This window comes from Struthio camelus, chromosome 3 (assembly GCF_040807025.1).
Source record: "Struthio camelus isolate bStrCam1 chromosome 3, bStrCam1.hap1, whole genome shotgun sequence".
Taxonomy (NCBI): Eukaryota; Metazoa; Chordata; class Aves; order Struthioniformes; family Struthionidae; genus Struthio; species Struthio camelus.
This window is the reverse complement of record NC_090944.1, coordinates 58,926,058-58,949,744: the sequence shown is the minus strand read 5'-3', so window position 1 is coordinate 58,949,744 and position 23,687 is coordinate 58,926,058. Positions and strand designations below refer to the sequence as shown.

The 23,687-nt window shown below is 38.0% G+C and overlaps 1 protein-coding gene across 4 annotated transcripts in view; it reads left to right on the top strand.

Annotated features, from left to right (window-relative positions):
* Window positions 1–23,687, top strand: part of PDSS2 (decaprenyl diphosphate synthase subunit 2) — a 124,453-nt gene that overhangs the window by 66,469 nt on the left and 34,297 nt on the right. For all 4 annotated transcript variants that reach the window (XM_068937957.1, XM_068937956.1, XM_068937958.1 and 1 more), the window contains exon 3: window positions 13,490–13,688. In XM_068937957.1, the coding sequence (XP_068794058.1) occupies window positions 13,490–13,688 (199 nt within the window). The remainder of the gene's footprint in view (window positions 1–13,489; window positions 13,689–23,687) is intronic.

The window sequence follows — 23,687 nt, the reverse complement described above, 5'->3', positions numbered from 1 at the left end:
TCTGAATCTTACTGTTTTTTCTTGCATCTTATATCCTAACATCTTATTTTTCTGAGGCTACACTGCTGCAACTGTTGTCAGAGCTTTTAATCGCCTCCTATCTTACCTGTTTTGGACTCCTTTCAGTTTACAGTACCTGCAACTCATTTGGTAGGCCAGTGAGAAGACCTTCATGCTGGGCTGGCACCCTCTTCTCCCCTTTAAATCCTTCCCCTGGTTTCTCAGTAGTTTGCATAAAATGCTTCTCTCATAAAAGAGGGGTGATTGTGTCCAAGGAGAAAAAAATAATCACTGGGGCCGTTAGCAAATGTGAAGGTGTATCCAGTGCATCTGTATAGCATACATAAACTGGGACCTGTGCACAAAACAGGGAAATTTCCTCCTCGGAATCGGTGGCAAGTCCTTCGGTTCATGATGAAATTCAGTTCTTGGCTTCACCTAGGTCATGATCTAGAACGATCTCAGTAGCAGGAGTTGACTTCCCTTTGGCAAGAACATCGTGAATTAATTGGCAGGAGGGGACTAGTTCTCATGCTGTAAAGATTAAGGGTTGAGATGCAAAATAGAGCTTCAGTCCCCTTAGTCCAGAGAATGTTTAAAAAGAACAAAAATCAATAACCAAAAAGGCATGCGTTCATCTTGTGCTCCGTGGTTGTCTGAAGAAGTAATCTGCGTAGGTCTTTAGCCCTGGTTAGGTGCTGGCTGGTTGACAGGCATTGGATTGGAAGGCAGGTGTGAGTGAGAAAAAGAAGAAAGATAAAAACAGTTTTGTTTGGTTGTTAGGTTAACGTATAACCCTTAGAGTGAGCTTTCTTGGCATTGGCCACTGGTCTTCCGCTTTCTGAATTAAGACTACAGAATTTAAAACTACCCTGAATTGTCTGGAAATTTAATATGAAAATATCTGTATTAGACTTCTGCATAATGTTTTTTATGTTCTGCTTATAGCTTTAAATTAGCCTAATTCTCTATGTATTTTGTAATGAATCGGAGGCCTGCACTTGTTTCATATTATGCAGGTTTCATATCTGTTTCACATTTGCAGATGTCTGCCTGCAAAGATGCCACGTTGTCAGGGGGAAGTAGGTCTGCTGGTTGTAACGTGTACTGTACTGATGGAAAACAATTTACTGCATTTAGTTATCAGAAACCATAGGCTTGAATTGCCTGGAATTAGGTAGGTAGACACTTCTTTTTCTTCATTTGTGAGCTCTTTTTTTTTTTTTTTTTTTTTTTTAGTCGGAAGATCCTGTTAAGCAAAATGTGATTTTTATCCTCCAACCAATTGCAAAACATGGATAAGATTTGTTGGATAATCTAACTGAATGATGTAGACGGGATTCCCAAATGAGAAATGTGCTGTTGGTATTTCCTTGTATTCTCTAGCCATTGATTAGGGTATTCACTTAGGATTTGGAAAGCCCCGGTTTCTTTTCCCCTAACATATGAAAGGATTCAGATCCTCACTCCTCCTATCTCTCAATTTTCGAAATAGCCCTCTACCCACATGGGAATAGGGTGACTTTGGTTGGGAATGCCCAAATATATAATGTTGCGCTCGAAGTAGCTCCCCAAAGCAGAGACTGGAGTGCAGGTGTGCCACCTCTGTCTCCTGTCATCTCCTGGAGACTTGAGTTTTTTCCACTTCTTTTGCCATCTGGCTGAATGAATAATTCAGCATTTTGTGTAACAGCAGAATAGCTCAGCGGGAGTGACTGAGGAAGGAGGCGTAAGGATACTCTGGTCTTGCGAGCAGCTTGGTTGCCTGGTGTGGGACTAGATTTCGGAGTCGTACTCTGCCTGCTTCAAAAGAAGGGTTTGAGTTGAAAAGCCCGTTTGCTTTGCAATCATAGTGTTGTCTTGAGGCGTGTAGCACTCAAGTCCTCGCTCTCCTTCTGAGTGGGGGGGGAGCTCTTTCGTTCTTTGAGTTAGTCGACTTGTGTGTGGGATTATCAAGATGTTAAAATTTGACTTCCGAATGCTGGCTGTCAGGGATTGAGATTTGGGAGTCATCTGCACATTTTTCATCACGAAGACATAACCTTGTTTGTGCTGGCAAATACTCACGTTTGCCCTGATGCGTATTTTTACCCACGTGCTTTCTATAAACACAGAAAGGAAGGAAAGTAAAATTCTCCAGCAGTCATTTTCTAGCTGGAAGTCAATGAATGCAATGGGGTATAAAGTTAGTTTAAATCATTTCTTACAGTTGTTTTTTTTTTTTTCTTGGAGATGATGCTCTGGTTATTTAAGACAGCTGTTCTAACCTACTGTGAAAGCTGAAAGCTGAGTTGCCTTTTGGACATTTTAAAGTATTTCCATACTGTTAAAGCAGAAAGCTGAAACACGAACGGGAAGTTCATGGCCAAAAGTTCAGGGTCGGCTTTTAGTTTTATGACTTTTGTCACTTTGTGTCACAACCAAACTGTTGTTTTCAGTTAGTTGTATTAATTAAATAATGTAGTGCTTGCTCATTAAAAATTATCTATCTTTGTTCATGTCAAAGCTATGCTTACAGTGAGTTTCCTCCTCCTTTTTAGTATCTTGTGTTAGATAATAGTTGAGAGAATAATAGATTCCAGGGACTTTTGATCCATCATTACTATAAAATAAAAATACGACTTAATTTTTTTTTCCCCTCTGACCATAATGGTTTTAACCTTGTGTACTAATTTGAATGGACTGATGGGGGCAGAGTCTTAAATGAGACGCAAATGAAGGAAAAATTGCTAATGCTGCCACTGTATATCTAATGAGCACTGTGTAATAAACCATAACCTCTTCAACGTTTCTGTGGAAAATGGTGTGATTATTTTGGATGGCTGGCCCTTTGTGTATGGCTCGTTACCATCTGGTATAATGTGTATTGATATAGCCTGTAATTGTCAACTCTTATTTGACACGCTGCCTTTAATAAATGTGACTTGCATGGCTGGACCCCCCTAATGGTTATATGGAAAACTGTAATGAAAGAAAACATGTATAGTTAGGTAAAGTACACACCCTTATATACATAAAAATAATTTTATAGATGGTCTCTGTTTTTCTTTATCTCCTCCTCTTTGTGAGAATACTTGTATACGTTCCTGGGCTAGTACAGTGCCAAATACATTGCATTACCAATGCAGATACCTAAATGTGTGAAGACATACATGAATCCTGAATGAAGGTTGTTTCCTTTTGCAGAGGTTGCTTAAAATGAATTTCTGAGATATTTGTTCTCGGTGTGCAGTAAGATCGAACGAAACCTGATATTACCTGTGATAATAAAATGGGTTCCTGGCCTGCCTGTTGGCTTTGGATGCTCCTGCGCTGTGAACGCATCGTAACCGTAATGTGAAAGGCAGTTCTGATTCTGATGGTTCTTCTGAATAAGGTGGCTGAAATAAATGAATTCAGAATGAATTGGAGAAAAAATAGGCTAATGGAAAGTAGTAAGTTTTCAGGGTCAGGGACCCACACTAACCGCTGCCAATTCTAAGTTGTCTTCTGTTCATTTTTTGAATGGTTTCCTGCTCTCGGTGTTACAGTTCACAAATGCATGAATTTGTGAACTGTAAGAGGCATCATTTTGATGGTCAGATTGGCTCGCAGTGTAAAACAGACCATAGGATTTCCCTGACTTTAATCCAGTGAAACAGTTGTGCTTAAGTGGGATATCATCATGTCTTCCCTTCAGTTTTGCTAGTGTTGGAGAGTCCATCATTGCTCTTTGTAAATGAGTTTTAGAAAGTGCCTCCACCTTATTCCTCCTCTGAATTTATTTAGCTTCCAGCTACTGGATCTTGCTATTATCTTTGCCTGATAATCTGACTGTTTTCTCTCTCTGAATTTTTCCTGTAGGGTAGATACTTGAACCTTCTTTAAACCACGGTGACCAAGTCAATCTGCAGATTCACTATCAGCCTTATCTTTAAGTAAAATAGATTGTGTTTTTCGCTTTAAATACATGTGTTCGGATTTTCTAATCGTTACTGTGACTCTTCTCTAAATCTTTTCCTGCTATCCTGCATTCTTCCTGAGTAATGATCGTACTGCCATGAGAAACAAAGGTGGCAGGAACACTGCTTTTGCTGGTATTCTTGACTTAATTCATCAGTGGATCGTATTAGCCCTTTCTGACCACAGTGGCACCCTGGGTGATGCAGTTATGTCTAGCTGCTTGTCTAGGTTGATCTGTTCCTCCACCCTTCTTGCATCTTTTCCATACTTTGAGTGTGGTCTTCCTTCCCCAAGAGAGCCAATCCCTTGTCCTGTGTGTATATGTATGGTCTGCACAGGGGCCAGAGCATCTCTTGCAGGGGCGAGAGCATGAGACAAGGTAAAGGGATTGGTTCTTTACAAACATAACTGATTTGTGATGATTTCCCATTTATAAGTCTGTTGTGAGACTTTTTCTGAGAAAAAGGGAAAAATCTATTTCATACATGCTGAATTTATTAGTTAACTGGAAATCAGTACCAACTCAAATACCTTGTAGAAGCCAAAGTGTAAAAGGCTGGCAGTGTTCTTTCATCAACCAGTCCTGTGGGATACGGGTGGAAAAAAATCACCTTTGTTTAGTAAGACGAAGATGATAACATCAATTAATATGAGTTTATGAAAAGCTTCCTATAATTCTTCTGAAGAGTATCATCCCAGTCATTTCAATATTTTTCTTGAGATCAGCATCAGTCTGACAGTCTAGTCGTATAATTTCATGCTGCTGTCAGGGTTTTAGAGAAAATGCACAATTTTAGTTTGCTTCTGGCTCTCTAACCTCTCTAATTTTTCAAGATTTTCAAAAGTAAGTCAATCAATTTTTTTTTTTTTTTTTTTTGGCCAAATCTTTTAAGACTCATGAATGCAAGTTCTCTGGACCTACTGACTCCGAATATTCGCAGCAGCTGTTTACCAGCATACTTAATCACTATTGCGCAAGAAGATACTTTTGTCTGATCATGTAAATATATTGCCTAAAAATGTAATAAGCTTTCTGAAATCCTTTGACCTGGTGGTGTTAGGTTTCTTCCCTGCACTATCTAATGGACCAGTGGAGTTCTTAAAATTCTTTTTAGCTGTAAGGGATTTTTAGTATATCCTTTTAAAATTGCATTTGTTTTACTTCTTGTACATCTTTGCATCTTTTGATTTCTTTACCAGTTTTCTTGCTTTCCGAGCTGCTATGACACGCATTCATTGTTACCAGTTTTCAGTTGGTCTGAGCTGTTGAGAGAGGGAATGATAGGTGTTTTTTGTTTTGTCTCTAAGCTGCATTTTTTCGCTCTCTTGTTTTGTTTTTAACCAGCTTAGTTTTTCTAACTGTGGAATTGCAACTTTTTGGTGATATTCTTGAACGGTTTCCGAATACTATTCACTTTTTTCTATTTAACTTATCTGATTAATTCAGCTCATTTTAACTCTGAAAGTACAATGCATGTATAATACGATATATTTTTGTAAATTATACATTATATGTATAGTCATACATGTTTGTGTATTGTTATGATTTGAATTGTATTTGATTTTTAATATAGCAGTCTATTGAGTTCATGATCAATTGTGCATGAATAACAACTAATTTTTAATTTGGATATGAACTTTTTGTTACAAAATGAAGTTTTAATAGAGAATTCAAGTTGAATGTAACGTTTCTTGAGGTAAGAAATTTCCTTTTAGAAACTCCAGGTGGTGGCAATATAATATGCTGCCGATACACGTTGTTCAGAGTAACTTCTCATATCTACATCTTATTAGTGAAGTTCAAGAAGTAGATCTTTAAGGAGGTAAGCATCTTAGCTCTTGATAAGACTTGATGTTTTACAGCAGATACCAACTAGCATTTCACCTTGTCTTTTGCCATATTAGAAGTTTGATAATTGCCTTTGGAAGGAGATAATACTGTATTTGACAGCTTTACTTCAGTTTGGAAATGTGAATCTTCCGACACGCTTTATAACTGGTCATTTTTAAATGAAAATCACAGTATTGATTTTAATAATACTAAATTTTGAATTTGATAATAAGCTTTATAAACGAGTAGCTCTCATTTTATTAACTGACTACTTAGCATCAACGTTGAGGTAGTTCAAGAAATCTTTTTCCAGATCTCATATTCATTTGTTTGTTTCTGCATCTTAAAATGAATATTTTGGTTTTTCTTTTTGTTAAAAGGTTAAGCTAGCAAATCCCCTTAAAGGGGGGGAGACTGGGGGGGGGGGTGGAGTGTCCTGCTTTCCAAATCTGACTTTTTTTTTTTTCTTTTTTTTACACTCAGGATACAGAAAGAGTTCTAATAAAGTATTTGACAACTCTTTTTAGCATTCTCTAGTACTTCTCAGATCTATAGTAACTGAAATAGGATGTGAAGCTATTTAGCTTTCTGACCATATAACATATAGTCTGTCCTTACCTATGGGGCTTTAAAAACATATCTGGACTTGGCACCATATCTTGTGTTCTGGTTTGAGCAATGCAAATGTTTAGTACCTGCCCCTTGCAGAATGTCCTTTGCATTCTTCTCACCACTCAAATCCTAACATGACTTGAACTGTCTTTGAGTGAGTGTATTTGGATTTGTACCTTGTCAGCTCAACTTGCCTGTCCTGATCTTGCCTTGTTCAGTCAGTTGGATTGTCACTGATTTTCTCTGGTTTCTAGATAGTACAACAATTAGGTACTTCCTACTGTGCGGACTGCATTTGATGCTCTTTCCTCTCGTGGACCCAGCCTGTTATTTCTGCCTCCAAGCACTGTAAAACATCAGTTTGATACACTGATTCTGGTGGATTCCTCTTCTGATTTCTCTAGTCATCACTTTTTCTTATTGAGCTTGAGATAGTGGTGCTCGTCAGATCTTGGTCCAGATTCTTTCACATGCTTCCCAGAGTTGATGCTTTTACTTCCAGGCTTAAGAATCTTTTTTCTTTTAGATTATTCTCTTTGAAAATGATACGTGCTTGATGCTGCCAGTCAATAGAAGAAAACACGATGTGTTGTAGGTTGCAATCACTATTAATGTGCTGGACGCCGATAACAAATATAGGAGTAAGGTAAAGTCTTCAGTCTCTATAATTTACCAGTTGCAGCTTGGTTTTGCCTGAAAACGAACTTGCATATGTGGATTGCTTGCAATTTGGTGCAGGCAGCTAGCTCCAAGGCCTGATGGCTCCTACCTTGTAATGCAAGCAAGTAGAGTGGTGGAGGTCTTTGCTGCACGTACCTGGCAGCAGTTTCAAAGGTGATACAGATTGGTTAAGTTTCATGTTGCTGTTTGCAGTACCAAGGAGTACAAATTGGTTATTCTATGGTAGGCCTAAATTAATTGTCAATGCAGTAATAGACTGCCAAAAACCTTCATTGCTACTGCCTTTAAAAAAGGAACATGAGCCTGACTTCAGGTGCCCTTCTCCTCCCCTGCTGACCATGTACAGTGCTTAGGGAAACTGGCTTACTAAATTCAATTTACCAGCTGCCCACTAAAAATCTGAAAATGTTTTCAAATCCTGTAGAGGGCTGAGGGAAGATATTGATAAGGCAAATTAGGGGGAAAAGAAATTCAGTGACATTTCAGTAGTGGGGGAAATGCAGAACAAAAATATAAGATCATTTAAAGAGCAGAGAAGAAAAAATATATGAAAGACTATATCTAAAGTTTTACCTGAAAAATTGTGTGCGATGCTAGGCAGGGAAGGAAATTTAAAAGGTAAGATGTGTAGTAAGTTTAAATATAAATTGATTGACACAAGTGCAAATAAACAGAATATGCATTAAATGCCATAGAACTGATCTATTTCTTTCCATTTCGTACATCTTCAGGTGGAAGATGACACCTACAGTTAAATAGCTTCGTGTTGAAGGAGGAACCAGAGAAGTCTTAGGCAGTCTTAGGAAGTCTCCGCCCCTGTTAAAAAATAACAGTGGAAAGATATTTTCTGCTGGATAATTGGTACATGCGTCATGGTAATGTAAAGAAAATTTGGGGCTGCTGTTTTATCCTGAGCTTTTTCCTGTTATACTAAAATCACAAGCCCTGATACACGTTGCCCAATTTAAACACCTTTCCCCCTCCACCCTTTACATCTCTTAAAAGAGACTATATGCAGATGATGAGAAACAGACTTTCCTCCACTGCGATTCTAATTGTTAAATACTGGTCCTTTAATCGTGTGTGTACTAAATATGGAGTGGACTGATGGATGGAAAAGAGAGCTGTAAAAAAGCCTACCCTTTTCTGCCACATAACTAAGTATATTATCTTGGTGCAGCATGTTGACTGCAGCATACAGGATCAGTTTCAATTTAGTGTATACTCCTTCTTGTCTTTACAGAAATTTTTCCTCCTGTTCATTGATCACAAAATAAAATCTGCCCAAATACAGTTTCAGCGCTTAAGATTATCTGTAATTTCTAGTTAATGCTTTCTTGTATGCAATTTTCCACTAAAGAACTATTTCGTTTTTCAAATTCGTAGGTCAATACAGAATAGCATATTTGTCACTAAACTGGGAAAGCTACTGCGATCTTTCTTATGTATTTACTCATTTTTTAAAGATCCTGAATGTAAGGCTATTCGTCCGTGTTAGTCCTTTGTGTATCGAAAGGGAGCTGCTGGGTTAAAAATCACCAGCCAAACGTTCAAAGCTTGGGTGTATAGCGTTAGTCACTTTTATTAAGAGGTTCAATGATCAGAGGTTTTAAAGAGTTTTTTTTAATCTATCAGTTCTGTTGTCGTCTTCATTCATAGCAGTTGCTTTCATTGCTGGAGGTTTTAGAATATTGATTTTTGTGCCTAGTGTAAGTCTTTGGCTATTTGGTCCGTCTCTGTGAAACATTCTGCCTACTATTAGCATCAGTTTAAATTATTAACCCAGTCTTTCTTTTTAGAGTAGGACTTGTAATTAGGGGCTGAAATCACTCGTAGGAACTCCTAAGAGGTCATTCTGGCTAATGTTTCATAGCTGCAAATCTTTAAAGATAACATGGGTTATAAAAGGTTATTCAGGATATCGGGAGAAATACAGCAAAATTCATTTTTAAAAGTTACATCAGATATTTACTTTCCAAAGCTGTTTTGTTTCCACATAAATTTATTTCAGTATTTTGGCAATCCCGTTGCCATGTCATACAGTTTTCGGTAGGCTTTAAAACTTGTGCTGACATCTGCATATTAGGTTCATCTTTGGAATAAGGTGATTTCTAACAACGATACTGCGATGAGGCATACTCCTGGACATGTATACAGGAAGACCTTTCATCCAAAACAAAATGGTAAAATGCATTTTTTCTGAGATAGAGACATAGTTACAAAGTTCTCTACGTCAAAGTTTGATTAATTCTGTATTCTTCTGTATAGGTCTGGTGCCTGCATGAGTGTGGGCTTTATACAAAAACTGTGTTGCCTTACTTGTATTGATGGCTTCATAGCAGCAGGGTGCTGCTGGACTAGTTTAAGAGCAGATAAAAAATGGATTTCTTTAAGTATGCTCAGCAGTTCATCAAAGTTCACCAAAACATGCTTGAATATGAAGGACCTTGTATGAGTTTGCTGGGGGAGGGAGACAAAGAGGAAGAAGAGAAATTGCAAGTTGTTTTTCTTATTGCAGGATGCAGTAGTCCATATAACTTAATTTTGTGTTTTTCAAGTATTTGGCTGCAAACTGGCGTTCCAGAGTCCCAGAGTCGCCATAGTTTCAACTGACCTTGCTAAAAAGTGTTTTAATTGGTCTTAATGTTTCCAGTGTACTTTTTAGGATGATGGCTCCAGCTTTGAGGAGCTTATAACCCAGGGGGTACTTTATAGCACATTTTACACAGATGTAGATTAGTTACGTGGGTACCAAACTGGTCAAAATTAACAGATGTCAAGAGAGGAAAAACAACAGGAGGCGACTCCCATACTGCTTCCCTTTACTCACCACAGGTGAGGAAAGTCTGTGAATTAAGATTTGCCTGAAGTCAAGAGTAGAGTGAGGTAAGTAAAGAGGCAGGAACAAATCTGAGGATCTTATCAAAGACTGGGAGAGCGGAAAAAAGTATTCACTCAAACAGATTGTAGATAGAGGCATATTTACAAAGTTGGCTTTGAAGCGTGCATGAGAATAATGTCTTGTTGTTTCTTTTAGTAAAAAAAAAAAAAAAAAAAAAAGATTTTTTCCCCCCCACATTCAACTCTGCTTGAATAATAAAACTGACAGCAGAACCTGTGCCTTTTTGGCTGTAAACTCATCAATAGCTACTGTCCGTGCATTGTTACCATCCTCTTTGGGATGGTGTGACTGCCTGTGGGTTGGCGTTTTGGGGGGGTGGTTCTGTTTTGTTTTGTTTTTTCTGGAAGGGGAGGAAGAAAGTGAGCTTCACGGGTGTGTGGAACTCAAAATAGCATCATCTCTCAGTATGCAATGCCTGTAAGTGGAGTCTCGGGATCAGTCGGTGGTGGCTTGCAGAGAGTTCTTGCTTCCAATGACAACGGTCATTCAAGGCAGGTGAAAGTATGCTGAAAATCAGTGAAGAGGCATTTCCCGTTCTTAGTCTGCTTCCATTTAGAAACTTCAGGTGTTGACTGTTAATTTCTCTGTACTACCTTGCTATGTAAGTAATTCCCGTGGTGACCACTCTTTCAGTGTGTGAAGTGGGCTCGGGAGCGGGAGCGGAAGCGGTAGCTTTCACCGTGGAGAGTTGCCCTGGCATTTCTGCCGTTGTGTCCTATCCTGCGTTACTCTCCTAAGTCCAGTATTGCATAACCATTAGCTTGTTTGAGTTTGGAATTGACTACTCTCATATGCAGAATTATTTAATTACTGAATTGTACATCCGATGAGTAAAACATGCACTCTTCAACTGTATATAGTATTACTTTTACCATCTAATGCCATCTTTGTAACAGTTATTTCAGGGATGCTTTTGAGGGTCAACAACTCTCCCGTATCTGCAGTAGCACTTGTGAAGCTCGTAGTTGTAGCTGGGTATCATGGGTGTTATCCCAGAAAACAGTAAGATATATCTGGCCTAGGGTTTCACTGTAACTTTGGTTCTTCGTATTTTTGTTCCGCTAGAGAGCGAGGTTGGAAGAGCAGCGCATACGATGAGGATTAGACACAGATTATCTGTCTCACGTGGTTCTCCCGTTAGCACAAGTAATGTGAATACCATTTGGAGAACAAACGGATTATAAAAAATGAAATGAAAGCATCCAGATCCTGAGCATTTGGAAAGCATGACACTGATGTATTTGTGTAACCTTTTCATGAAGAGCTATGCTGAAGTCAAAGAGGGGATTTTGATTTCCTTCATTAAAAGCTTATTAAACGAAGAAATAGGACAGTCGTCGCTGTGCTTCAATAGCTGGGGGTCGCAGAGGCGGGCCTGATCTCCTCAGGATATTAATGTCTGCCTTCAGCTGGGGGAAATGAGCCGTCACTTGAGTTCGCTGCAGCTTTATGTGCTCGTCACTAGGGATCCCCATATGTCCCGGGATCTGCGGCAGGCAGCCGTGGCAGCACGCGGCTGCAGGGCGCAGAGGGCTCTCATTGCTATTCAGGGCAGGTAGCTCAGCTCAGTCTGCCCAGAGCAAGTCTGTTTAATGTTGATCAGCTGTCCATCTGATAAACGGGATTGATACGGACATTTCCTCCAAGGGCTGCCCTGACAATGACAGCAGGAGCATCAGGATGTCTCGTTAGGCTTTTTCTCCGAGCTGGAAATTTTTGTTAACCCTTTGTTAGGTCCAAGCCAAGGAAGAGTACAATACCGTGCTGCAGCCGTACATTGTAGCAGTTTCTCCCTTGTCTCTGAAAAACAGCATCAACCTTCAGTTTTGTTGTCTAAGCGGAGAATGCCTGGCTGCTTTTGTTTTCGGATTGTTTTTCTGTGCATGTAGCAAAAATTGTGAATTAGGAAGTCAGCTTTTAAAACAACTTAATTGGGTGTGTGCGCACGCACATGTGTGACACAATATTGGGAACCCCTGTCTCTCCTCTTCCCCCCCCCCCCCCCCCCCGATTTGTCTGCCTTTTGAGTGCTTTCCTAGGCTGTGTGGCTCTGCCAGCTCTTTGGAGCGGGTCGCTGACCTGAAACAGTTGCTGCTGGGGCTCTTTACATCTCAGATATATTTGGGGCAGAAGGTTAGTTTAGATTAATATCATCCGGGCCTGGTACAACACATCTGCGCTATTGAGAGGAAACACTGTTAAATAATCAATGCGATGCAGACACTGAGGCAAAATCTAACCTGAGCAAGTATCAGCAGGTATATGTGTATGTGAATTGATGGAGCAGTCCATTTACTCAATAAATCAGTGCTTGGCCACTTTTGAATAAGTGCAGGGAGCATAACATGCCTCTCTGCTAGGTTGTGATTTAATTTGAGCTTTAAGGCCTTAAGTCATCTGACTAGTTGAGGGCATACATTGCATTTTTGCTCATGTGTGAAGTCTCCGTGACAAAGAGAACTGCATGAATGAGGAAAAAATGTGAATGTGCCTACGTATATCAAGCTTTGTGGCATGAACAAGATGCTTCAGTATGTTGCTGTTTTCTCCCTCCCCTTTGCCTCTGGTTGGTTATTTTCTACTTGTTTATCACAGTGTTGTGGTTTTGGGCTAAGGTGAGATGTCTGGGCTGCTTGGAGTGACAATCACCAACTATCTGGGGCCACAGCATTGAACTGGGGGAAAGGGAGACGAGGGGGCTATGTTACATCACTGTTTTCATATCTTTTCCAAAAATAAAGGGCAAGTTTCATCTCAGAGGATAGAAATACTTTTTTTTTTTTTTTAATCATAAGCATTTGAAACGCCTGAATTCAGTGTGCTGAACACAGCACGCTGTGTGTTGGGCCAAGAAATTGATTTGTAAAGCTGTGCCAATTAAAATTTCATTCGCTAGCGTGTGGGGCAATCACCATTGTGTCTACCGACAAAAACAACTTAGTGAAATATCACTAGTGTACGGTTCAAAAACGGTGAACTGCCTCTCCTCTCCCGCTCCCAACCCCCGAAATTATTGAACGGCGAGGTATCCCGTTATTAATTTAACTCTGATTTGAGCCGTCGCTTCCTGCAGCGTTCTTAGGGTGTTGAGGTGAGCTGGGCTCCTGAATCCCCTGCTGATCTCCCCGTTGTTCATTCCCGCCGATATTTTTTGCTTGGCGTTTTCTTCGTGTCAGTGTCCCTCCAGCTTCTAAAAGAAGAAACAAACAAACAAGAATAAGCTACCATGAGGACCGTATTGATTAGTTAGCTTTTTTTTGCTAAAGAAATCAAACAAAAGGGCAGATATTTTTTTCCCTGTGGTGCAAGTAACTTGCCTGGAAACACTAGTGGCATGAAGTGGTTGTTCCCTGTGCTTAACACTTCTGTGTCGTGGCTTCTAGAAGTACCTAGAAGAGCTACGCAATAACTCGTTAAATATCTGTTTAGCACCTAGCATGACTTGTGCTTTTTTCCTAAGAATCTGTGTTTTTTTCCATAGCTTCAAAAGTAAATGACTTTTTTTTTTAATTTGCTTTCAGTCAAAGAAGTCTGGCAGAGATTACAGAATTGATCCACACGGCCTTTCTGGTGCATCGTGGCATAGTAAATATTGGTGAGCTGAAGTCCTGTGATGGCCCGCTGAAGGATATGCAGTTTGGAAACAAAATGGCTGTTTTGAGTGGAGATTTTCTTCTGGCAAATGCTTGCACAAGTCTTGCGCAGCTGAAGAATACCAAGGTAAAAAAAAAAAAAAACCTGCTAACAAAGCAAGTAACTATTAGTGAATCATCAAAAAGAGAGATCCTTCAGAAAAAAAATACAAAGCATGGTTATGGTGTGTATGTGTGCATGTAACAACATATATGTATGGAACGTCCTTTAAAAGTTAGTATAGTTATGTTATAGCTATATATGGATTGGCAGGACGCTGCTGCGGTGGACAGGGTTACGATTATATTACAGAATTACTGTGCTGAGGCTTTTGGTGTATATTCTGAAGGAGCGCAGGCATGGATGAACGGGCAGGTTGGTGGATTTAAATATGTATGCTGCGGCATCCTTATGACACGTTGGAGTACACCACCTCTGGCAGACTGCCACCTGAAGACATGTTTGCTTTATTATTTTGTCTTCCCTTGCACCTTGTGAAAGGAAAAACGATTTAGAAAATTCGTGGGGGGAAGAAGCTTCACTTTTTGATCTACACAGTTCTCAGGTGACTTACTACTCTTAATGAAATTATTTTGTTAGGCACCTGGACACCTCTGAGTTTTGGCTTGTGCTCTAAACGAGAATGTACTGGCTTTTAAAGGACAGCTACAATCCAAGTGCTCAGCCAAACTGTTTGAAACTTTACAGGGAACGTTTTTCATGACAAATGAGTTGCTGTGTATGTATGTAACGTTAGAAAATGAGACTAACTGAGACCTTGAGGGATCATCTCTCTAGTCCGTTCCTCTGTCCCCAGACAGGGTCAACTATAGCAAATCATTCCTGACGTGTTTGTCTAACTTGTTCTTAAAACCTCCCATGGTGGAGATCCCCCGACATCCCTGTGCAGTCTACTCTAAAGCTTAACTACACGTATGGCTAGAAAACTTTGTGTAGTATATCTAAGGGAAACAGATTACAGTTCTTCTTTGCAGGGCTATTTTTATGTTTGAAGACTCCTGCCTTGTCTTAATACAAAATTTGTCATAATACAAAATAAATACATAGCACGTGTACAACAGTCAATAATCAACATGGTTTTAATTCTGAGCTGGAGTCTATTGTTTTTAGATTGTTAGGCTAAGTGTCTCATGATGGTACTTGAGTATTTGTATAATGCTTCTGTCATCAATGTGACAGTTTTTCTCAAAAAGTGGTGTCATTTTGTTACGTTGGTAGAGCTGAGATTCTCTGAGGAAAAGAGACAGAAAATTAGATGTTAATCTGCTGGAACAGTGGGTTAAGCCATTAGAACTGGTAGTAACTGTGAAAAGTGAAATATTTTAATTTTTTATACCATAACCACCATATGTTGTGATTTATTTTACTAACAATTGTTGACTTCTATCCGTTAATATTTAATTTTTTTGTACTTCATAAGATCCTCAAGACAGACCAAAGGATTTAACACTCTGTAATTTTTTATTTCAACTTAGAGAAAACTTTCATAAAATGTAGCCGCTATTACTTTGAATTTAGTACATCGTTAAGTATTGCAGCAGTATTCCCTTTAGACTTGCCAGGAAACAAGCCTGCAGTGAAATGAAGCACAAGCCTAAAGAAATTCTTTTTTTTTTTTTTTTCCCCCCTTTTCTTTCTTTTTTCCTAAGCAATCATTATACTGCATGTCGGAAATTCTGCCAAAACATTTTAGCACTTTTTTCATTTTTCTGACATCTAAATACTTTCATAGCTTCTACATACGATAAGTGGGATGCCATTATGGAAACTGATTGACTTAGTAAATTATTCTTTTTCATACGTCTACCCCTACTAGCAAAGTTAGAAAATTTGAAATACAGGCTATAGAAAATCTCTTGACAGGTGCAGTGATTTAAACATGCTGTATTTATTCTTTTGTAAATGATGAATTTTCAAATCTGGCATCTGTTTTTCAGCAGTGTGAAATAACTGTGACTTTTTTCCTTCATAATGTTTTGTTTTCTTTGGACTAAAAAGTAAAAATCATGGTGGTACTTTTGCTGGCGTTTGGTAGCTCAACAAATTGGCTAATGAAATACGCAGCATTATATTGTGAATGGTACTGACCGTGGTAAACTATAGCATCTATATAGACACGCGTAGCTGTTGCATATGCAGGAATTTAAACTAAAGAGATTTTTAACATTAATCGAAACCACTGCTACCAAGCTAATTTTATTGCACTGTTAAACTCTTGTTTAAGCTTGCGCATGATGCATTTATCTCTGTGCTTCTCTCGGGGCTGACAATTAGATGTGAAATTCTGCAGTCATAATGAAATGCAGAGCTATTTTATAATTGCCAAGGGTAAAATTAGCAAAGTCAATTATTTTCCCTTAGGCTTTTCCCTGTAGATATTAAAAAGCTGCAAGGTAATTGCCTTAGGTAACTCTTTGATTTTTAAATAACATTAAATATAGGAATTGCTGTTGTTAATTCATAGTAATTTTCCTCTTCTTGCTGCTGTTGTAGAATGTGACTGTAATGATGTTAACAAGACTCAAAGCTCAGGGTTTTTGTTTGTTTTAAACTAACGCTCATAGTTCTCATTCACATGTTTGCTAGTGTCATTTTGCAAAAGAAGAAATTTCTTTTCTTCTCACGATTTCTTGAAATATCCGTTAGGAACCCACAAATGGGACTTTATCTCCTGGAAGATAAATTCTCTTGTGGTACTGTAAAGTCATCTAAATTTTTATTCTTTGAATAGGGACAGTAATTCTGAAGAAAGCGCATTCTCATTTTCTATTTTGTTAAATTTCGAGACATTAATTATGATTACAGAGTAGGTATTGACTATGAAGCTTAAGATCAAGTACTGCAGAACAGATGCAACTACGTACTATGTTTTTATATTTGTGGTACAGTTCTACATTGATTCAGATAATAAAAACTGTAAATGAAGTGATTTCTTTAATAAACATTTACAACTAGACGGTAGTATGTTGATCAGATGAGATATTTACAGCTCTTCTGTACGTTCATCTTCACTTTTTGGTCACCTTATTTAAGCTCTTATCACTTTGTTGTCCGCTTAGTTTGCTTACGTTTTTAGCTGGTGACTTTTCTTGGCCTGCTGACTACAATGATAAATTATGTTGTTGCTTGAAGATAATATGGATATAACCTTATTTCAAAACTGTATCCTGCAATAGATTGGACATTGTTAATGCAGAGATATTTTTTTAGAACAGAAATGGGCCCAAAAAGGGATTTGTTTTTTATTTGTTTGGGATCTTTTATTAGTTGGTATGTTGGCAGTGCATTTAGGAATGAGTAGCCTTTGACCAGGACGGGCATCTTTGTTTTCTTCAAGTTAAATAATAAAACAGTAGTGCCTGGTAATGTGCTAATTTATTGGGTTGGAATGTGTTTATATTGGATGAGGAGGTTGTTTTGATAGGACTTCTCTTTTTTGAGGTTGCAGTGTTTTGATAAGATATTTGTAAAAGTCATTGTAAACATGTAGGTGTAGACGAGATGGAAAAGTGAATGAATTATTGTTTGACAAAGAAAATAAGGTACCTCCAAATATCTTCTAGGATATGTGGCCATATATAGTTTTCAATAAATATGTAAATAAATTATTTCAAAGTGTAAAAGGACATATTTAAGAGTTGGTTCTTCGTTGCCCTCCCCAGAGTGATATATCTTTAACATACACTGTCTTGTTCTGTCTGGACAAGGATGTGAGGATGAAGCTGCTGACGGGCACTTAGCGAAATTTGGTGCGTGAAAGTGCTGCTTGGAGTCTGGTAGCAACAAGTTACTTTTGTCTCTGAGTTCTGCTTAAGTAAAACTTTGACTTCCTATAATAATTTTAGGGTGGCATGTGAACGCAGATGTGAACATAGCAAAAGTAATGAGCATTAATTGGGTTTTTTCTCATTTCAAGTCTCTTTTTGTGAGCCAGAGATGCGATGCAGAAGTTTTAACACAAGTGAGGTGTGGATGGTGACCAGGGTGCTGTCTTCTGCAAGTAATGGGCTTTTTCTGCGTATGTCACAGATGTAAAACTGTCGAGAGGGTGCGTTAAAGATGTGATTGCGAGCGGTGTTGATGCTCCCACCGTTTGGAGACAGTGATACGTAAAACTTCAGAGGATGAAAAGATGTGTTTTAGAGCGAAGCATGCTGTAATATGTTGAAAACTAAAGAATATGCTAAAATAATATGTAAGACATTGCTCGTAACTGCATAAACTGATAAAAAGGCATATCCATTAGTAGCGTTAAAAAAAAAAAAAAACCCATAAAGTAAAAATAAACCCAAAAAACTGGGGGGGGGGGGGACGGGGGGGGACACCCTAACCTAAAAACCAGAAAATGCATCTAATGGTAGCGTTGTTCATAGCTTTTACTGAAATGTTAAGAATGGCTCTGTTTTTTCCACTATAGTTCAGTGATCTCTTATTTGAATGATTAAACTGAGCACTGAAGCACTTTAAAATCTGCTTGGAATTGAACTGAAGAATCCTGTCTGTCAAAGCAGAGCTCTGCCAGAAGACCACGTTATAGAGCATTGTTTTATTAGGCGTTATTTGTTTATAAATAGACAGTAGCACAGATGCAATACTTATATAGTGGATGCATTTCCTTATGTTAACTTTATGTATTCCTAAAGGCATAAATATGTTGTTTACAAAATAGGCCTTGTGTTTGCATAAACGTTAACAAGTTATGCATGTAAATCTTCCCATTGCAATGATCTGAATGTGCGTTTTGCTTCATAAAAGAACCGCTTTGAACTGCGCTTTCTACTTATGTGACGTCAGTTGTGGTCCTGTAGAGAAGGCTCAGTTTTGCACCTGAGGGGTTTGGTCCTTTCCTGACAAGTGAAGGATACAGAGTATCCCCTTTCCAAAAGTGCGCCCATTACTTTGTTGATGTAAAGTGACGTTTCTGAGAATTGACAAACTTAACAGTTTTAATTTTAAAATGCCCTTTAAGAAATGTCGTGCCTGTATGAGACCTGTTTCTTTGTCTGAATGACAACCGCAGAGGAACATAAATTTTTTTCAAAGATTTTTTTAAAAAGGTTAAGAATCATGCATTGGCGAAAGAAGTTATTTTTGGGATCAGTGTCAGTGTTTTGGTCCTCTGTTCAAAAGTGAAAACTTATCTAAAGAGCCTGAAGAATGCACGCTATCAAGAATCCTGTAAGGAACACCCTTTCCAAAAGGAAATATCTTATTGTTATCTATGACTTGTAGTAGGGCCAGATTATTGTTCTTCAGAATGGCTGTCTTCATTTTCTGATGTGAGTTGAAGGTGCTTCTTGATAAAAGTAGTTGTGACATCAGTTATTTTCTGAGCAATGATATTTTGAAAGAGATTTTCTTCATTAATTTATCTGCTGGGAAATATTATCCATCAATATCTGCTGAGGTATTTTTACATGATATTTTAAGTAAAATGAATAAAGATCTTTGATCTAAATTTTTCTTCTGAAACTCACCAACTATATTGTTCAGAGAAGGCAGGGTGAAAAAATCAAGAGGAAAAGGTGAGACTAAAAAGTGATGCATTTGCCCCCAGTTACTGAGTTAATGTAGAAAAGCAAAGTTCATGATCGAAAACATTTTCAAATCGTGTCCGCTTGTTAATTTTTTTTTAAATATCTTTATCTGCTCACACATCTACTTCCTTTTTGTTCCCTAATACAGCCTACTATTTGAGATAAGTACCTTTTAAAATCATCGGCTCTATCAACTAGATGACACTGAGGCAACAGTTTGGTAAGAAACAGAGATCAGGTTGGGTTAAGAGGTCCAGGATATCAAGTTTGATAGTAGAGTTGAGTTCTAGAGAGAAAGAACAAACAAACAAAAACAACCCTCCAAGAATTTTATTAGGGAGCAGGGCAAAGAGCTTTTCTGAAAGTGAAGTTAGTTATCGTGTCCGTCTTGCTGTAGATCTTAGGTGCCTTCCTCTGAGGCACTGCTTGGCAACATACTGGACTTCACAGGGAGTAGGATATTTTCTACATTGCTGAATATTTTTATTCTAATTTAGTATTTGAAAAAGCCTAGAGGTGTGTCTCAAATGCAGGCAATACTGAAAGCTACAGATAAGGTTGAAGAGCTCTGAACTTACTTGTGGAAAATATGTTTAAGGAACACAAACAGTTTCATCTGGGAATTGGGGGAGAACAAAACCAACGAAGAAGCGTAGTGGTTTTTGAACCTTTAATCTAATTTGAGGTGATGTAAGACGATACAGTTGTTGTGATTACGTGTCGTTACAGAATGAAGGTCTTGTTTGGGCAACCCTAAATAAGCAGTTCTGTATCTTAAAATATTTGGATTTTTTCCTGCCGAAGCCTCATCTCTTTACGTTTGAATTTTGTGTATTTGTAAGCCTACTATTGGAGAAGACTGGAGTATTCCTGACCTACAGGACGTTATTGTTCAGTTACTGATCAGTACTTAGTATTAGCATCCAGACAATTCTTCTTATTGAAGAATGCAAACGTGTATTTTCATTGTTGAGATCATCATCAATGTGCGATCATGAACGTCTTCATTATTATAAATCAACTAGTAAATTGTTATTGGTTTAAATAATTGTGCTTAGGGTGCACCAAAATTTGCTAGGTACCATCCACTTCTGAAAGATGAATTTGATGTTTTAATCTACCTCCAAGAAAAACAAAAACAGATTATAAAAGAAACTTCATATCCACTCAAGAGAGAAAAAAAAATCTTTTTTTCTTCCCAATATTCTCAAAGATTTAATTTTTAATTAAGCTAATTCTTTAGTGACGTTTTGTTTACAGTGATATGAAGTTGTTTCAGTAGCCAAAGGACACACTGTTTATAATAGTTGATAAAAGTAGTTAAGCATTTGAGGGGAAAAAATCCTGTGTATTAGAGGTAAAAGACAGAACCTGTCTGTTGGAAACAGTACTTGTTAATCTGTCCAATTTTTTCCCATACTGCCGCCTTAAAATTTCTTTGTCTAGCATTTCTGCTATCATTAAAGGTGACAGTGCCCGTGATGATAAAATTGTAGAATGATGCTAGTGAATCTCCTCGGTGCTGGGTTGTGCCTTTCCAAGCCTGTATCAGTAGAACAGTTCCGTAGCGGGTTTATCAGTTGCCCTTGTTTTCGAGTAGCAAATTTCTAGCCCTTAAAGTAATCCCATAACCAGTAAAGTATTTTTTTAATCTTTTACAGAATTTCGTCCTGTTGCACTTTTATTGTCTATAACTATATATTGTATATGGAGCTATTAAATACTTGTATAATTTCATTACCTTAATAGCTTTGGTTATATGTTTGGAAAGTAATCTTTTGGAGAAATGAAACAGGAAGTTTAGGTGACACAGCTTGTTCTTTCTCTTAACTGAAATTTTAAAAATTAGAATTAATCTGTAACTGTGGTAAGAGGTTAGAAACAGTCTTGGTTTTAACTACCAGTAAAAGGTTTCTGTTGTTTTGCAGTGAACATGGTTTTCCAGATTGCAGCTTTGCAGCCTTTGGTTCCTAATTGGTACATGCCACATATAGATCTTTTCTTTACCTTACTGTCCTTTTGCACCTCTTCTGGTTTTTAAAGCTGATACTTATGTTAAACTTTCCTAAAGCTAGGCTCCACTGGGGTTAGTTTTGCTAGCTCTGTGTTGGAAGAATTGAGTTTTCTGTGGTTCTTCACCACAGCGCTTGCTGGAAAATTTTATATTTAGATTTCAGCCTTTGTTTGTTTGTTGTTTGGGGTTTTTTTTTTTTTTAACTCTCACTTCTAAATGAAAAATTAGGAGAAAGTTTCAAAAGTGGAAAGCTTTGTACCACTTCCCATGTGAGCACGTATGACTAAACCGAGTGCCTTGTAGCAGAACGACTGCTGCAGAACGTGGAAGGACCGAGATTGAGATTGGTGCGAAAATACCTAGTCAGAGATACCACTGTGAATCATCAAGTCTAAGATTGAAGCTCTTCCCTATTGCAAGGATATTTTGAGAGTGCTGAGGCATGGAGCTATCAAGAGCAGAATTGTGTTTGCGATTCTACCTCGCTAGTACGTTGACTGAGCAAGTGAGAGTCTCAGGAAAAAGCTATCCACCAAGTTCTGATGTGTTTTTAACAGGCTGCACAGGATTTTCCTACTGGTGTGCACAGCGTCCCTTCAATGTTCTCATTTCTGAATTGTCTCTCTAACGGTATTGTCAACTTGCATCTAAATTTGCCTTCCTTGCAGTAGCAATCAGATGTATCTTTCTGCTTCTCTGGTCTGCCCAGTAGGCAAAAGTCAGTATTTACTGCTTGAGTTCCTGAACTGAATACCTGTCACTTTTTCAGATAAATATGGTCCTCCTCAAAGGCAAACCATCCAGCTACCTCTAACACATGGTTCAGTAGTTATTTTTCTGGTAGAACCGCAGTCTGCTTCATGTTAATTAACAGAAGGATCTGAAAAATATTAACATGCTATCAGTCATTATACCTGGGAAATTGGTTGTGGATGGTTGAGGTAGTAGTGTCTGTCACTCTGTTTGCTACAGTATGTATGTATGTATGTATGTATGATACTGAATTGGCAATAAGTAATCTAATACTGAAGACAGGTAATCTAGGAGTCTTGAATGTTTGGAGATATATATGTATTTCTTGGATATTAAGGTCAAATTATGGAAGAAGGGTTCTTATTTAAAAAAAAAAAAAAGAAAAGAAAAGAAAATCACTTTCCAAGGAGAAATTGCCTTTTGAAGATTTGAAGGAAACATGAAAAAGTAGTGCCATTTGATGTTTCCTTAAATGTTAACAGGAAACACTGTCTAGGATGTTGATCTCTGCCAGAGTATGTGGGAAATGGATATTCAAAAGAAACTAATGTTTCTTCCAAGAGATTAAAGTATTAAAAACTCGTGGGTGTGTGATGCTTTCTTTTGTATGAGAGACGCTGTTAGAAAGGATTCTAAAAAAGCCAGCGGTTCTACTGCTTCATTCACCACCTTCTCAAAACAAATGTTGCCACTATCGATATTTCTTAAAGCATGGATGTGCACTACAGCCCTTTCTATTACAGCCACGAATAATCATCAAGGGGAATTTCTTTGCTAAATAGCATTAGCTCATACACAAATTATGAAATCAAAATGGATTTTCATAAAGTTGCTGAAGGTAACATCCTCAGTGAGAAATTGTCTGCATGTCAACTTCATTTTTTCTGATAGCTCAAGCAGCGTAAGATCACAAGTTCTGTTTCCTTGGCTTTGTTTAAAGACTTGCTTAAATAGAATAAAAGATTGACATTGAGAGTGAAAAACAGAGTAAAAAGCAATCAGATCTGTTTGTAAGGAAGCCTTGTCGTATGATCTCAAAACAGCCTTTTTTGAGCAGGGACTCGCTACAACACTCAGGTCTATGGGATTTTGGTCCCAGGTGGGGACTTCCTTGCTTGTTTGGCAACACACACGATAACTTGGCAGTAGAACTTGAGGTGAGTGTGATTAGTCAGCTCTCCACCTGGAGTACAACTTTAGCAGAGAATACGGTTTTTAAAAGTGCAATTTGATTTTTGTGATGACTCAGTTGCAATTCAAAACTGTTAGCAACACTGATAAGAATCTAAAATTTGTCTCAGTGGCCTTTTTTTGTCTCCCAAGAACTTAGCTATTCATAGAAGGGAAATCTGTTTCCAGTGCCTACGCTAAAATTTATCCTTCCCTGAGAGAATATTTGGCAACCGCTTTGAGACACTGATTTTATTATTTCAAAGAGAAAAACCTTAGTATTACTAGTGCTGCAGATGTGTTTATGCAAAGTCAGCTGTGGTCCTCCTAAAACATCTGCTGGTACTACTAGGAAAGGTTAAAATACATGTGTCTTGTAAACAGTGTGATAGATTATGTATCATATTCTCTTTTTGCACTGCAGTAAAGCTAATCTTTAAAACTAAACTTCCCAGGGTCAAATTTTAATGAAAGTCTCTTTACACCTGGAATGACTTCAATGTGATAATATAGTATGGTGCATAAAAAGATAAATGATCTGATTTTGTAGCTGAGCTAATTGTATTTTAAACAGAGCAGTGAGGTATTTGG